General features: G+C 50.4%; 1 protein-coding gene and 1 long non-coding RNA gene across 4 annotated transcripts in view; one reads left to right on the top strand and one right to left on the bottom strand.

The window, feature by feature from the left end:
• BAIAP2L1 (BAR/IMD domain containing adaptor protein 2 like 1) overlaps positions 1-14,871 on the top strand; it is a 99,723-nt gene extending 84,852 nt beyond the window's left edge. For all 3 annotated transcript variants that reach the window (XM_034988370.1, XM_034988369.1, XM_034988371.1), the window contains exons 12-14: positions 1,152-1,332; positions 14,075-14,112; positions 14,533-14,871. In XM_034988370.1, coding sequence (XP_034844261.1) covers positions 1,152-1,332; positions 14,075-14,112; positions 14,533-14,608 — 295 coding nt within the window. In that variant the 3' untranslated portion in view covers positions 14,609-14,871. The remainder of the gene's footprint in view (positions 1-1,151; positions 1,333-14,074; positions 14,113-14,532) is intronic.
• LOC117999358 lies at positions 512-11,809 on the bottom strand. The gene is made up of 3 exons (XR_004676261.1): positions 11,136-11,809; positions 8,298-8,403; positions 512-3,400 (listed from the first exon to the last, which is right to left on the bottom strand). It is a non-coding gene; the product is annotated as an uncharacterized LOC117999358 (long non-coding RNA).
• Positions 14,872-15,112: the final 241 nt, after the last annotated feature.

The raw sequence follows: 15,112 nt of genomic DNA, 5'->3' as shown, positions 1-15,112 counted from the left end.
AGGGGGACTGTTACCCACAGCTGTTCCCTTAGTCGTTTCTGCTGTGGGGACATGCCTCCAGACTCTGCTCCTCACCCTCCTATCAGCCTTCTGGAACCACTGACTGCACCACCACCCCCCTCCAGGTCATTAAATCCAGGGTGACCCGTCATCACCATTACTGCTTAGGAAGTGCCAAAGTGCCTTATGCTGACTAGCTCGTTTAATTCTCATAACAACCTTATGAGGTAGGTCCCCACTTTAAAATTGAGGACACTGAGGCACAGGAAGTTGGAGCCAAGGCTGGAACCCAGGAAGGTCTTTTCCACGCCTAGCTATGAATATTTATATGTGTATCAGCAGCTGTAGTTGGTTACCCCATGAGTCCTTAGAAGTGACACATCCAGGGGCGCCTGGGTGGCTCAGTCGGTTAAGCGTCTGACTCTTGATTTCGGCTCAGGTCGTGATCTCAGGGTCATGAGATCAAGCCCTGAGTTGGGCTCCACGCAGGCCATGGAGTCTGCTTAGGATTCTCTCTCTCTGCTTCTCTCTCTCTCCCTCCCTACCTCTCTAAAAAAAAGGAAAGAAGGAAATGACATATCCAAACTGCACTCCTCATCTTTACCCTAAACTGCCTCATTCTCAGTGTTTCTCATCTCAAAGAAACCCTCTAATCCATCCAGCTGTCCCTGCAGACCTTTGAGTACCACACTCGATGCCCCCCCGCCCCCAAGTCCTGCTCCATGTCATCTGTGTGTCCTCATCCCTGGCAGAACAGCTCAACTGCTAAGCGGCCAAGGAATAAAACTAGATATTGTGTTTATGATGTTAAATGCTGAGGATTTATTTGTTTTGTTTTTCAAATCTGAAGTGCTCAACACTTTGCTAAGGCTTTTGCCGTAGTCTTCATTTTCTTATTGATCTCCTTAAATTAATCAAGAGCCAGCTCTTAATTAAGCCGGTTTTTTTGAGTGTACCTTTACAAACCAGTAAAAACATTACAGTATTTTTTATATAGATGTATATTCTGTGTGCACACACACACGTCTCATCTCCTCTCTCGCACCCTATGTGATTATTCACCTATTGCAGTTCTGGCCCTAGGATATTTAGGATGTTTGGGATTCAGATGGCAGCATCTTACATAACTTGTATTCTCTGCTTACTGGTAGCCTGGCCCCAGTGAGGAGCATCAGCACGGTGAACTTATCTGAGAAAAGCAATGTCGTCATTCCCCCACCGGATTACTCGGAATGTTTGTCCCAGGGAGCGGCTGCAGATAAGAAAGCAGATGTTTCCAAAAATACTTCTACCTTTAAAGCACCGGTGTCCCAGCCAGAAGCCACATCTCCTGTGAGTGGAACTGCAGTACAACGTGCTGTGTCCCCCCACCCTGAATGGCGGTCTGGGGGTGTGGGTGCTTGTTCCACCAGGAATGAAGGTGGTGTCCCCCCGGGCGGGGCAGGCACACGCTCCTGAATCTTCTGCATTCCCACCCTCTCACAGCCACGTAGCTTCCATAACTTCAGTCCTTCTGTTTGTATTTTATCTGTAAATAGTTCATCAGATGGTATCAGGTGTTCTCTCCTCGCCTTCGGCCCCGGCTGCAGTCAGTCAGTCTCATCACTTGTTCTGCGTTTTCTTCAATTTTCATACCGTTTCCTGAGGGAAGGCTTCAGGTTAAAAGTAACTTTACCTTTGTGTCTTCAGAAAGTGCTTACTTTGCACCAGGTGCTGGGTAAACACGGTGTCATGTACACTGTCTGTAATCCTAAACAACCCCATAAGATCGTAGAGGCCACGGGCTCCCAGAGTCCCTCCATTGCTGTGGCACCTGTGTCTCCCGAGCGCCGGTCCCCGGTGCGGGCTCTCAGGGTGCAGAGATGAACAGGACCAGTTAGTGGCTCTGCTGGAACTTACGTTCTAGTGGGGGGAAGCAGACAATGAGAAATAAACAGTAAACACAGTGATGGAAGCTGTGCAGAGAATTAAAACAAGGTGAGGTGATAGAGGGATGGGGCGACCGCTCACGTGGATGCCACAGGTTTGTGTGCAGGTGCTTACGAGGGAGCGCCCTGGGGTCCCCACCTGTGAAAGTGAGAGCAGGGGAGCAGCATTCGGCAGGGGGAGGAGCTGGACTGGAAGGGGAGCCAGGCCTTGATCACCGGCATCCAGGGCAAGAGAGCTTGAGCCAGGGCGATTTCCCAAAGGGACAGCCCAGGGCAGCAGTCCCTGAGTTTTCTTGTTGATCTGGGCAGCACGTGACAGTGTCTGCACCCCCAAGGAGGGGACATTGAAACTGAGACCTGAATGGCAAGGAGCCTATCATGTAGGGGTCGAGGAGAGGAGAAGGAGCAGAGGAGGGCACATATTTGGCATGCTCCGAGAACGAGGCTGTGATTCCAGGATGACGGAGAATCGAGAAAGGAGGGATCCGTGTTCTCATTTTTTTCTCAGGATAGATTTTACCGTTAAAGAAGGGGAAGGATGGAGAAGAGGACGGTGACCGGGAAGGCGAGAAGAGCATACGTGGCGTGTGGGCCTGGGAGCAGGGAAGTTAGTGAGCAAGAAGCCTCGGGCGCGGGCAGAGGTGTGCACAGACTGGGGAGTTCCTGCTTGAGGATGGCTGCTCTCCGTGGGGAAGCAAGGGTGTCAGCGGAGGGGGTGGGCAGAGCGAGCAAGTGTAAAGAAAGAATTTGTGAAACGGGTTCTGAAGAGTGAGAAGGCACGAGTGCTATAGAATACGGGGCATATGGGGGGTAATGCCGATGCCCATTTACAGTTTGGGGTCATGATTTTAAAGGAAGCCAGGCAGTATGGTTGTTTCTCCAGCAACTGTAGCCGCTCCGGCTCAGACAAAAAGTAATGAACTAGTCGGGGTTACCAGGTGGTGGTGCTGGGGGAGGAGCAGGGAGTTCCTGGTGTTTGTGAGGGTAGGGCTGTGGTGCCCCAGACCTTGGCATTCAGGCTGGGCCATGAACGGATCTGGAGGGTGGGAAAGGAGGCGCGGGGGAGGGGGGGCAGAACCTCTGCAAGGCTGCACGGCTGCTAGAGTGCAGTGGGAAGGAGCCTGGGAGGTGAGGGTCGGAGCGTGGGCTGGACTTCTGGGGGCCATGCGGCTGAGCTTCATGCCCAGGGCTGCACAGTGGCCAGGCGGTACCAGAGCCTGCCTAGCCTGTGCTCTGGCCAGCTTCCTCGCAGAAATGCCCCCGGGCACTGCTGGTGGTCCACAGGCTACTTTGTTGTTTATTTTCTGGTTATTGTATGGTCCTTTCTGTAGCTCATGCAGAGCCGTCTCCCTGCTGCTCATGGGATATGTGGCTCCACAGCTCTGCCCCCATCGTCGGTACTGCTGGTGGCCTTTGTTCAGCTGTGAATGGTGCATGGGTGCAGTCTCTGGATTACTGCTGGAACTTACGTTCTAGTGGGGGGAAGCAGACAATGAGAAAAGTAAAGCATTAAAAATGTGCCCTGCGTTTCATTGGAGCCTTCAGGTGTTTTAGAATATGCCTGCCTCATCATAAGCTGCAGTGTGTTCTGATCCGGGAAATGCAGGGTTTTGCAGTCTCTCTCAAAAATGTCTTTGGCTTGGGGCACCTGGGTGGCTCAGTAAGTTAAGTGTCTGCCTTCAGCTTAGGTCGTGATCCTGGGGTGCTGGCATCTAGCCCCGTGTCAGGCTCTGCACTCTGCAGGGAGACTGCTCTTCCCTCTTCCTCTCCCTCTGTGATCTCTCTCGCTCTCTCTCAAATAAATAAATAAATAAATAAATAAATAAATAAATAAAATCTTTTAAAAAAAAAAAAAGTCTTTGGCTTCCCAGATAAGCACACTGTACAATACATTGTTTGTACCTTTATTATTCCAAGTTACCCCAAAACCTAACAAAAATTATTTTCAAAAGAATGACACACAGCTGTTGAAAATGGAGCTTTTCCATTCTTTCATCATGGAAGAGAAATTGCTTTGAAGGACAAAGGTATCAAGTGCTGTTTTATTAAATACCCTAGTACATGTTTTTTTTTTTTAAAAGATTTTATCTATTTATTTGACAGAGAGCGAGCGAGACCAGGAACACAAGCAGGGGGAGTGAGAGAGGGAGAACCAGGCTTCCTGCTGAGCAGGGAGCCCAGTGTGGGGCTTGATCCCAGGACCCTGGGATCATGACCTGAGCCGAAGGCAGACGCTTAACGACTGAACCACCCAGGCGCCCCTACCCTAGTACATTTTATAACAATATTCAGACTCTTTGATAATTATCTTAAGACATTTTGAAAAGCATAAAAATTCCTTTTGCTGGGGCAGGAAAAACAAATGCTTACACCTGGATGTCACACAGCTCTGGACCCAGGAGTATGAGGTACACCGTTCTGGTGTGACCTGTCTGTAGTGCCCTCTGCTGTTTTTGTGTGATTTCCAGCTTTTTCTTAGGGGAAAATACAAACATAATAAAAGGGGAGAGAAGAATGTCTCTCACCCCCAGCTTTGACAATTGTCAATTCATTTACCAGTCTTTTTTTTTTTTTTTTTTTAAGACTTATTTATTTGAGAGAGCATGCACATGTGTGTGCATGTGATCGGGGAGGGGTAAAGGGAGAAGGGAGAGAATCCCGGGCAGACTCCCAAGTTGAGCGTGGAGCTTGAGGTGGGGCTCGATCCCACAGCCCATGAGATCATGAGCGGAAACCAAGAGTTGGATGCTTAACCAACTGTGCCACCCAGGCACCCCCCCCACCAATCTTTCATCTTGCCCCTGGCCACTCCCAGATCAATTTGATGCTAATTCCAGACTTCATCATCTCATGTATAAATACCTTAAATATAATAATACCTTTTATTTTTACACGACCAAAATACCAATTACCGTATCTTTAAAAATTGACAGTAATTCCTCAGGGGCGCCTGGGTAGCTCAGTTGGTTAAGCGACTGCCTTCGGCTCAGGTCATGATCCTGGAGTCCCGGGATCGAGTCCCGCATCGGGCTCCCTGCTCAGCGGGGAGCCTGCTTCTCTCTCTGACCCTCCCCCCTCTCATGTGCTCTCTCTCTCTCATTCTCTCTGTTGCAAATCTAAAAAAAAAAAAAATTGACAGTAATTCCTCAATATATCATCAACCAGTCACTTCAAATTTCTGATTGTCTTATTAAAAATTGAACAGTATAGTTTGAATCTGGATCCAGGCCTGCTCCACACATTGTAATTGGTCACTGAGTCTCATGACGAGTGTTTTTGTATCTAAGGTCTCCCCATCTCTTTTTCCTTGTAACTTACCTGGAAGGAACCAGGTTATTGGCCCTGGAGGGTGGCCCCAGGCTGGATTTCGCTGAATGCATCCACATGGTGTCCTTCACTGCATTCCCCTTTCTCCTATATTCTCAGCCTGGATCAGAGTCGGTATTACTGTTTTGTTTCTTTGCCTGTTTTGTTAAAGCATTTCATCGGTGGTGGTGGCTAGTCCATCCAGAGGGACACCTGTCTGGTCATCTCTTCTTTTGTGATATTAGCAGCTTTAATAATAACCACCTCCATTACTTTAAGGCTGTGTGACGTCTTCTAAGATAAAAGAATCTTGCCCCAAAATCATAGTTAACATTGAAATTACAAGTGATAACACTGACATTTTAGGGTGCCTGGGTGGCTCAGTCTGTTAAAGGTCTGCCTTCAGCTCAGGTCCTAATCCCAGGGTCCTGGGATCGAGTCCAGCATCGGGCTCCTTGTTCATCGGGGAGCCTGCTTCTCGCTCTCCCTCTGCCTCCCACTCTCCCTGCTTGTGTGCTCGCTTGCTCGCTCGCTCTCTTCTGTCAAATAAATAAATAAATAAAATCTTTTAAAAAACACAAATTTTAGCCAACATGGTCTCATTTTAGAGAACATTTTAATTTTCAGTATTTTACCATGTTGGTAAAGCTTTATGATGAAAGCATTGATGCAGTTCTTACTATACTGAATTGGAGGCTCTGAAAAATCCTATTTATCAGTATGGTCAAAAATGGTATTATTTAGCATTTGGCAGTTTAAATGAGATCTAACTTCATTTTTAAAGCACTTTGGCTGGATCATAATAGACTGGCAATGTAAGGAGGCTGCCCTGAAAAGTGCTGAGACTGTCTAGTAAACTGAGGGTTTGGGGCAGAGCAGCAGCTTTAGGCATGTAACTTTCTCCTGAGGGCTGGGATGGGGCTGCTGCTGGAGGTGGTGCCCTGCTCTGTGGCCACCTCGTGGAAGCCACTGCCCTTCCCACCTTGACTGTGGGTGCAGGAGTCCTTGGCTCACATCCTGTGTGCGCCCAGTCCGTCCTGTCCCAGGGCTGCCTCCAGGCAGAGCTCCACACCCCAAGCCCTCTCCCTCTCCCTCCCACAGACCATCTTCACTGACACTAACCTGTAGTCTCCTGACAAAGCCCCAGACCTCATGGTTTCACTGGTGAATTCTAACATACATACAAAGAAGAGCTAATACCATCCTTCTCAAACTTTTGCCCAAAAATTGAAGAGGAGGGAACACTTCCAAACTCATTCTGAGGCCAGCATCGCCCTGATAACTCTGGTCAGGCCCCCTATTTCTGTCTTGCAGGCCAGACAACTTTTTTTAGTTTTTCATTTTAGCAGCCTTGAATGTTTGGTTTCATATGACATTTAAAAGCCCCAAGTATCTGAAAATGCCCTTCTTGTGTGGGTTCCAATGTGATTTTAGTTGTCTTTGATTTTGCGAGTGTCCGAACAATGAATGTTGATGAACTCTTAATAATTGAGACCTTCCATAAAAAAGGCGTGTTTAGCACTTCAGAGAGGTATGGAGTCAGTACCTGCAGCGAGGTCACCCAACTTGGGTAACTAATGTTTTCTGTGGCGTCAGACTGCTGTGACCAACCAGACTCCTTTCTTAAACACAACCAAATGGCATGTGATGGTGTGCCACCTAGAAGGGATCAGTGGATCACAGTGAGACCTTCCCATTGGAATTCATCCATTGAGCATTGACTGATAAGCTACCATGGTCCAGGGAAACAGATAGGACTAAGGCCAGCCTAGGAGTTGAGTCCAGTGAACAGTGTGGTTATTGGAGCTGTGTAAAAGGTGCATGGGGCAAAGAGGCGACAGGAAGACGGGAGAGCTCAGGCTCCTGGTAAGCACCAGAGGAGGCATCTTGGAAGCAAGCATTTGAGCCAACATCTGAAGGAAGAGCTCTGACTAAACACAGTCTTCCAGATATGCGTTCTGGGAACCGTGGTGGCTGGGTGTGGTCCAGGGCCACAGCCAGATACGTGGTGGGATGCCTAGGCCAGGAGAGAAGCACACCAAGCCAGGAAGTCTGGGCTGAATGTTTTCCTTCCTCCGTCATCCTGGGTGGTATCCACAGGTGGCCCTAGGGGTGCGTGCTGGGGCCTCACAACAGGGCAGTTGGCTGTGCGGTCGTCCAGGGAGAGAGGGCGGCAGGAGTCGTGATCAGTGGAGATGGGACAGGGTGACAAGTTATTCAAGAGGCAAGGACTGACAGAGCTAGTGACCAACTGGTGTAGCCTGCTTGGGAGAAATCGTTGTTCTGTCTTTACTCTGGAAGCAGTTCTGGTTTGCTCATGTTCATGTATTTTGAAGCTTTTTTTTTTTTGAAAATTTAATCTTGAGCTCCAGATTTTTGACATGCGAACATTAAAAAAGGAAAACATTTTTGGGCAACCCTCCTGGGTCCCCTCCCTCTCTGGTAGCTTTGTACTATCAATAAACTTTGCTTCAAAAAAAAAAAAAAAATTCTTATCTGCACTTAAGTTATACATGTAATTACTAGAAAACATTTGTTTGGGAGGTTCTGAATAATATAAAATAATCAGGGTCCTATAAGTATGATCGTATTCATTAAAGAAGTTACTTTATGGTTTTTAAAAGTACCTACAATTTGAGAGACCCCTCTTTTCACTTTTGGAAAAAAAAAGATAAAAGTTTTCTTCCATGGGTGTATTTATATATTTCATGATTTGTCTACTATATTAAACATAGAAGGAAGTGGCATTATGGTGAAGATTTTGTCTAAAACTCTAATACAGGAGCACCTGGGCGGCTCAGTTGGTTAAGCATCTGCCTTTGGCTCAGGTCATGATCTCAGGGTCCTGGGATTGAGCCCTGAGTTGGGCTCCCTGCTCAGTGGGGAGTCTGCTTCTCCCTCTCCCTCTGTGCTCTCTTTCTCAAATAAATAAAATCTTAAAAAAGTAAATAAGAAAATTCTATTACAAATAAATTGATAAATTATCCCACTCGAGACAGAAATAAGGAGGCTCTCAACAACATTTATCCCATGCACTTAAACAGATAAATTTTTTTTTTTTACCTCAAATGTTGCCATTTGCTGGATAAACAGATGCTGAAATGAGGTTTCCTTTCAATTCACCTGGCAGTCACAGCTGCAGGTTTAAGTTAAAGAGCAAAGTCCAAGTCTGTAAAAATGAAAATATCTAATCATGACACCTTATTTATTATAAAAATAAGCCAGGGAATTTTTGTTTTGCTCGAAAGTATCTATAATTTCACTTCCAGGATGACCACTGTTAGCACTTCATTATATCTCCTTTGAGAAAACTGTAGGTGAATTTATTTAGATCGATATTTTACCCTTCCTTCCCAGCCCCCACACACAGGAGGATCGGACCGTTTGCTCCCGTCAGAAAGCATTTGTGGTTCAGGCCACACCACCCTGCTGCCCGGCGGGTGGGCAGTGCGAATTGGGCCCATCCAGCTTTCTGACCTCCCGGGCTGGGAGGCCGCGGGGGAGGAGTAAGCACAGATGGAGAGCAGGAGGACCCGGAAGTCCTTCCGCTGACTGAGAAAGTTCTAAAACCTCCACGGTCCGCTTATCAGTGCCCCACCCATCTGAACGCTTGATAAGACGAATACCACTGTCCCCTGTGCTGTGTCTGAGGAACGGAGAGGTTGCTTTTTTGTCTTTGTGGCCTGGAGGATAATGGAAAACAGCTAATAAAGGTCACAAGAAAATACTAATTGGCTTTTAAAAATCCGCAAAGGCCACAAGGTTTGAGGGCCTCCCCGAACGAGGCACCGCTGGCCATGACTCCAGCGGCTCCCTCCCCCATCACCGTCTTCAGGACATTCACTGTTCCTTATCTGTAAGACCATAAAGAGCATCTTCTCTCGGAATGAAGAGGGTAATAACCCCAAAATAAGTACACAGTGCTTCACAGATGCACAGTGAGATTAAATGATGGATTTATATTCCATTTCTATCACGGACGTGTTTTGAAGTCCTCTTTCAAGATCCTGTGCAAACTGCAGAAGAAAACCCCTCCACTCCATCATCCGTGTGCATCCTCACGCGCATCCTCAGCGGACACCATTCTGCCAGAGGAGCTACTGCATTTCCTCGCCATCAAGTCTGATCAGGAGCTCCGAACTGAACTGAACCGAACCACGCAGGCCCCCCACAGGGAAAGAAGAACTAGTCTTGGGAGCTTCTCGCAAGAGCAGCAGGAAGCACAGGATCTAATCCTCTGGTATCAGGGCGTGGGCAAAGGCTAAGTGGAGAATTTATGGCCAGATAGAAATGTCCCAGAACTGGGCTGCCCAGGACAGTAGCCGTTGAGCACTGGAAAAAATACGCAACTAAGGAATTTGTATTTATATTGAATTTTAGTGCAAATAGTCATATGGGTGAGTGGCTACTGAATGGGACAGGCGGGTGTAGAGCATGCAGAACAGGACAGTGTTCCATTTAAAAACCGGATCTAGAAGTGTGATGGTTGGGAAGCATGGAACATCACTGCAGCCTGCCTGGCAGCCCGAGGGCGGGGGACACGGTCCAGTACTGGAATTTTGTATCTCAAAAGTTCTTAGGCCCAACCAGCTGATAGTTTATTTTTCCTAAACTACAATGTTTCTCAACTAAATGATGGTGGGGAAAGGTATGTTCTGTCTCAGCCAAATCCTGGGGTCCAAGGCAGCTGGCAAAGCATCTTAATGGTTTTAACATATTTTCTATGTACAACCATCCGTTAATGCCAGTTACACGTAGAGTTTTGTTTAAACACCAGGATTCTTAGGCTTAAGTACACCGAACACCCAGGCCTGGGAGCTGCCTACTGTAGAGTGGAATGTTCCTGAACTCGCCAACCTACAGTTCTGTGGCTGCCCCGCGATGTTCTGAGATACCGACTTCCCTGAGGGGCTCGGGGGGAGGGGTCACCGGGACTGAAGCTGGAGGGCCTGCCAGGTGGTCACACTGTTCTCTGCTGTTGCTGCAGCCGAGTTGTTAACATGTGCAGAGCCAGGCTCTAAAACGCTATTGAGAAACTGAGCCCCGCTCCACACACTTGCTGCTCAGGCCGGGAGTGCTGCCTCGGGGAGGGGCCCGGGCGCGCCCTTGCCCCAGGGCAGTTGGCTCTTCCCTGTCTGGCCTTCAGTGTCCCCATGTGAGGACTAAAGGTGTTGAACTAGTTCAGAGGTTATGATTCGGGAGATGAGCCCAGCCCACAGCGGAGGACTGGCACCAGCCGTGGGTTATCAGGGCGGCTTGTGCTGCAGGTAAGAGCTGAGCCCCAGCGGCTTCAGACAGGAAGGGGACGGTCTGTTTCATGGAAGCAGAGCCCAGAGAGGGTCAGTAGCAAGGCCGCCCAGGGCCCTCTCATCGCTCGCCCTGGCTTCTGGGGTGTGGGCTCCCCACTCAGCGTTCTCACTGGGCCACAGTCCCTGTCTGACCTGAGAGTGTCTACCTGTGGCCAGAAAGCGGGCTGTACTGGGTGGTCTCAGCTGACCTGACCACCATAAGCTGGGACCATGGAGTCCCCTTGAAGGCACGTGGGCACGTGGAGGACACCCGAGCAGAAATGTGGACAGTGGGAGGGGGAGTTGGACACCATGTGACAGTGAGTGCCCACTCAAGGTGAACTCGGGTTTTTAGATTTTCTGGGGCAAAGAATCACAAGATGTGCCCCCGCTCTGCCTTTTCCTACTCAGCCGTGATCAGCGGGTTGTGGGCTGTTGCTGATCAGGCCCAAGGCCTTCACCGCCCTACGGTCCCGTGGGTAACCTGTTCCACCTTCATGACATGCCTAGCCCGTGTTGGTGCCTGGTTTCGTCGCTCGATAACCTCCCGTCCTGCTGAGTCACTCCAGGCCAGCACCACGCTGGTTGCCAGGAGGGAACACAGAACACGCACCTGGCTGTGCCTACGAGCCGTAGGTTCTGGCCTTTGTGGAGTCTGAGGGAAAGCGTGCGAAACACAGTGCTGAGTCCGAGCAAGGCCCGCAGCGCGCGTGAGGAGTCTTTCTGCCGTTGCCTGGGGGACCTTGGGGAGCTCGGCGCCGCAGACGTGCGCTCGCGCGGGGCCTCCGGTGCTGTGGGCCCTGCACTGCGCGTGTAGAGAGTAGAGAAGGTGGCTCCCGGTCTGCGGAGGCCCGTCGTGCGGAGAGGCCGAGGGCCAGCAGGAGCCCTGCTGAGACGGTCCGGCCCAGGGACACAGGACAAAGGAAGAGGGAAAGATGGGACTGGGGAGTGCAGAGACAAGGGACCCCAAGCCCCACGACCCGGCCTAAGGGAGGCGGTGGAGGGACGGGCTCAGTCGGAACATTTGGAGGCAGCCAGCGGGACAGACGGGCTTGTGGCGTCAGCGAGCACGAGGGATGGCGCTGCGTGATCAGGTTTGAGGTGGGAAGGTCCCGAAAACGCTTCTGAGTGGGATGTGCACTCCCCCCCCCCCCCCATGGATCGGGGGCAGTACCACACGTGGCCTGGAGGTGCGCTTCCCTGACAGAAAAGGGAGCAGGGGAGGAGGGGCAGGTTTGGGGACAGCGGGCAGTTGTGACCACAGCAGTGGGCTCAGGGGAGGTGCGTTAAACAAGGGAGAAACCTTTCTGAAAATGTCCTGTTTTTTTTTAAGTGAACATTGAAGAATACCATGTAAGAAAATGGGTGACTTTTCATAAAGCAACTGCGTATAACCAACACCAGATCGAGAACTAGAACGTTACACCGACTCCCTCCCCCCACACACACACACCGGCCCTTCTCCCAGTCCAGGCTGGCCCCTCTGGTGTGGTCCTCACACGAACCGAACGTGCAGCGGGCCCTCCTGTGGCGTTCCGTTGCTGTGTGGCGTTCACTGGATGGAAGGCAGTCGTCCCTTCTCCTGGTGACAGACGTGTAGGCCGTTCTCACGGGACTGCTGAGTGTCCTGGTGGGGGATCTCTGCCCATTGCACATGCGCGCTGCTGGGACCAGCGGTGGGGGAGGCTTGCCAGGGCGCGGGGTTCACACTGGGACCCGGGCTCGGCCCGGCACCGAATGGCTTCAGGCTGTGCTAAGTTACTCTCGCCGTCCCCCCTCACAAGAGCTGTTACTTCTTGCCACTTGGCTTTTGGTGGACTGCGACGCATCTCGGCTGCCGTGTTTGTTTCTCAAGTGTCTGGGCCAAGTACTCGGCACAGCTCGTGAACATGTAGCTAAATTCGTTGTCGAGTTGAGTTGGGTCAGTCAGGGCTCAGGAGGCGCTCCTGGGAACAGGCCCCCACGCCTTCCCCTGGAGGGCAGCTTGCGGGTACTCGGGAGGGTTGTGTGTCTGGGTTCCAGTTCCGGGTGCACAGAGCTTTGCTCAGACTGGAGGACGCACCTGGCAGGGAGATGGTTTGCGCCCAAGGAAAGGCAGCAAGAAGGTGGGTCCCAGTGAGAGGATCAGGAGCAAGGGCTGTGTGCCTCTGGGGCCGAGCACATCCTCCGAGACGCCACACCTGGGGAGTCTGCTTGGCGGGAAGTGCGCTTTCCAGGCTGGGAGGACGCAGGCAGCCTCTTCCCACCGTTGCCGGCGCTCTGAGCACGTGTGGCACTGCAGGGCAGGCATCCTGGTGCTTTTTAAGTAAATTATAAATTAGCCTGTAACCGTCATAGAGTATGAGCGCTTCCCCAGAAATGGGCTTTCTCTGAGACCTGCTGGGGAAGCGCAGCACGCCTCGTAGGAAGAAACCACTTCGCAGCCATTTAAAGCCCTATTAGGATGTGCTGGGCAGAGCAGCTGCTTTGTGCATCAGTGATGAAAAGTAGACACTGAATCGGGGTGCAGGGCTGACTTGGGTGCCTAATGCCGGCGCTCCCCATCGGGATGAGCCTGCTGACCTGCCGGCCCCAGGGCTCTCGGTCATGCCCTGAGGTCCTCAGAGGCACAGAGACAGCAGGTGCGGGTCTCAAGTGGCCCAGGTGCCCGCAGCCCCTCTTAAACTTCGAGAGTCTGTATGTCCAGCACCCAGGAGGAGCCAGGCAGAGAGCCCTGACCTGGGCTTCCGCCTCCAAGGATGGCCTTCGACCCCCAGGCTGGCAACAGGTGGTCAGAGGAGCTGTCTGGTCAGCGGTCACAGGAATCCTGGGAGCTTTCAGGACGGTCAGGTCTGGTGTGGCGGCCTGTGGCTCGGACGGCGTTACACTGCCCTCTCCTGGGCGCCGCCCGGAGAATTAGCCCCACAAGCTGGGGCCAGTGAGTTCTTGAACAGCCAGAGCAGATTTATAGCAATGTAAAGCCTGCAAGGTTACAGAATGAAGGACAGAAGGTGCATACGCCCCCCGTGGTCCCTGGCCACACTGGGAGGCCCCCAAATCCTGGGCTCTGGTGGTTCCTGAAGGCAAAAAACAGTGTTGGCATTGTTCCCTCTCCCCTCGCCTTCTGGAACTTCCTACCAGAGCTCTGGCCAGCTGTCGGCACCAGTCTGTGGGCACCAAGACCCAACAAGGTCTTATTCTTACTTATTGTCTTTTGATGGCATCATTCAGGATTGGGCTCCCAAACCCACCTGCAGTCACTATATGTGCGCAGCCGAAGGACCATCGGTGAGGAGCAGCCCGTCCCAGCCTCCCTCAAATTCTGAGTCGTTCCAGCACTTGTGAGGGTCCCTCCCTGTCTTAGGTTTTTTGTTCTTGTCCTTACTCTTTAAGTGACTTTAGACACATTGAGATGGTCTCAAATGGACAGAGACTGGGGGGCGCTTATTAAAACCGGCATTAGCCATATGTGGAGTCCCTTGTGCTTTAGGTGGCTGTACCTTCAGGTCTTATTAAAAATGTCCCAATTTCATGAGCCTTCCATAAACTTCCATCTTTATCTATTCTTCACAGAACGATGCAAATGGGACAGCAAAGCCTCCTTTCCTCAGGTATGTTGACCTTTGTCCGTGGGGTCTGTGCAGCCCAGGAGGTCCATCCCTGAGAGGCCTCGGGCCTGTGGGGTCTGAGGAGGATGCAGCCACCCTGTTCTCATCAGGCTGGGGAGGGGGGCCTGGAGGCTCTGCCAGCGTCTGCCCGGGTCCCAGAGGGAGGAGGCCTGGTCACAGGGGCGATGGGCAACTGAATCCAGACCCTGTCCTACCTAGGTGGCTCTCCTGTTACAGCGTCTACAGCTCTGGAGAGTTCTGTAACTCAGAGCTGCCACAGAGAAACGTTCATGTTCACAAAGTGTCTGGAATTTTTTACAGAAGCCATAGATTTTCACAGTGAGAAGAGTAGTTCATGGCTCTTTTAAAATCAAATTTCCATCTCGTAGTATTTCTGTAGCTGTGTTTTTCCTCCCCCTGCAGCGGAGAGAACCCCTTTGCTACCGTGAAACTCCGACCGACGGTGACCAACGATCGCTCAGCGCCCATCATCCAATGAAGGGAGGGCCCAGGAGCTCCAGTTCCTCCGTTAAGTTCTCACTTGCAAAATGATACAAGTTGTTTGACGTGCTGTAACTGTTGTAAAGCTTCGCCAAAGGGTGCCTGATTTTAACTGTATTCTACTTGAGCAAATCAATGCATTCTCTCCATTTAACATAGTTGTGTTGATACATTTCCATCTTTAAGAAGATAAAGAATAGTTATCAACTCAGTCATTTAAAAATCTATACTGTTCATCAGAAGACAGTAAATTTGGTTCCAGTCCTTACTGTATCATTTTTAAAATATTCTATGATTTTTTTTAATAGCCAGAGTAAGGGATAGTCTATGCTTTCATGACTGGGTTTCTGCACCTGAATGCAAAGGAGACCACAGTTTTATTTTATAAAGCATGTGCTCTTACCTAGCATTATGACATTTATCTAAAGGAAATGATGTGTAAATTTGCAAATTAGCATGCAAATCATAATTGTAAGCAATATAAATTATGAGACTATTATAT

The sequence above is a fragment of the Mirounga leonina genome, unplaced genomic scaffold, assembly GCF_011800145.1.
Source record: "Mirounga leonina isolate KUSES-001 unplaced genomic scaffold, KU_Mleo_1.0 Mir_454, whole genome shotgun sequence".
Lineage (NCBI taxonomy): Eukaryota > Metazoa > Chordata > Mammalia > Carnivora > Phocidae > Mirounga > Mirounga leonina.
The sequence above is the reverse complement of the archived record's forward strand: the minus strand, read 5'-3'. Positions and strand labels throughout refer to the sequence as shown.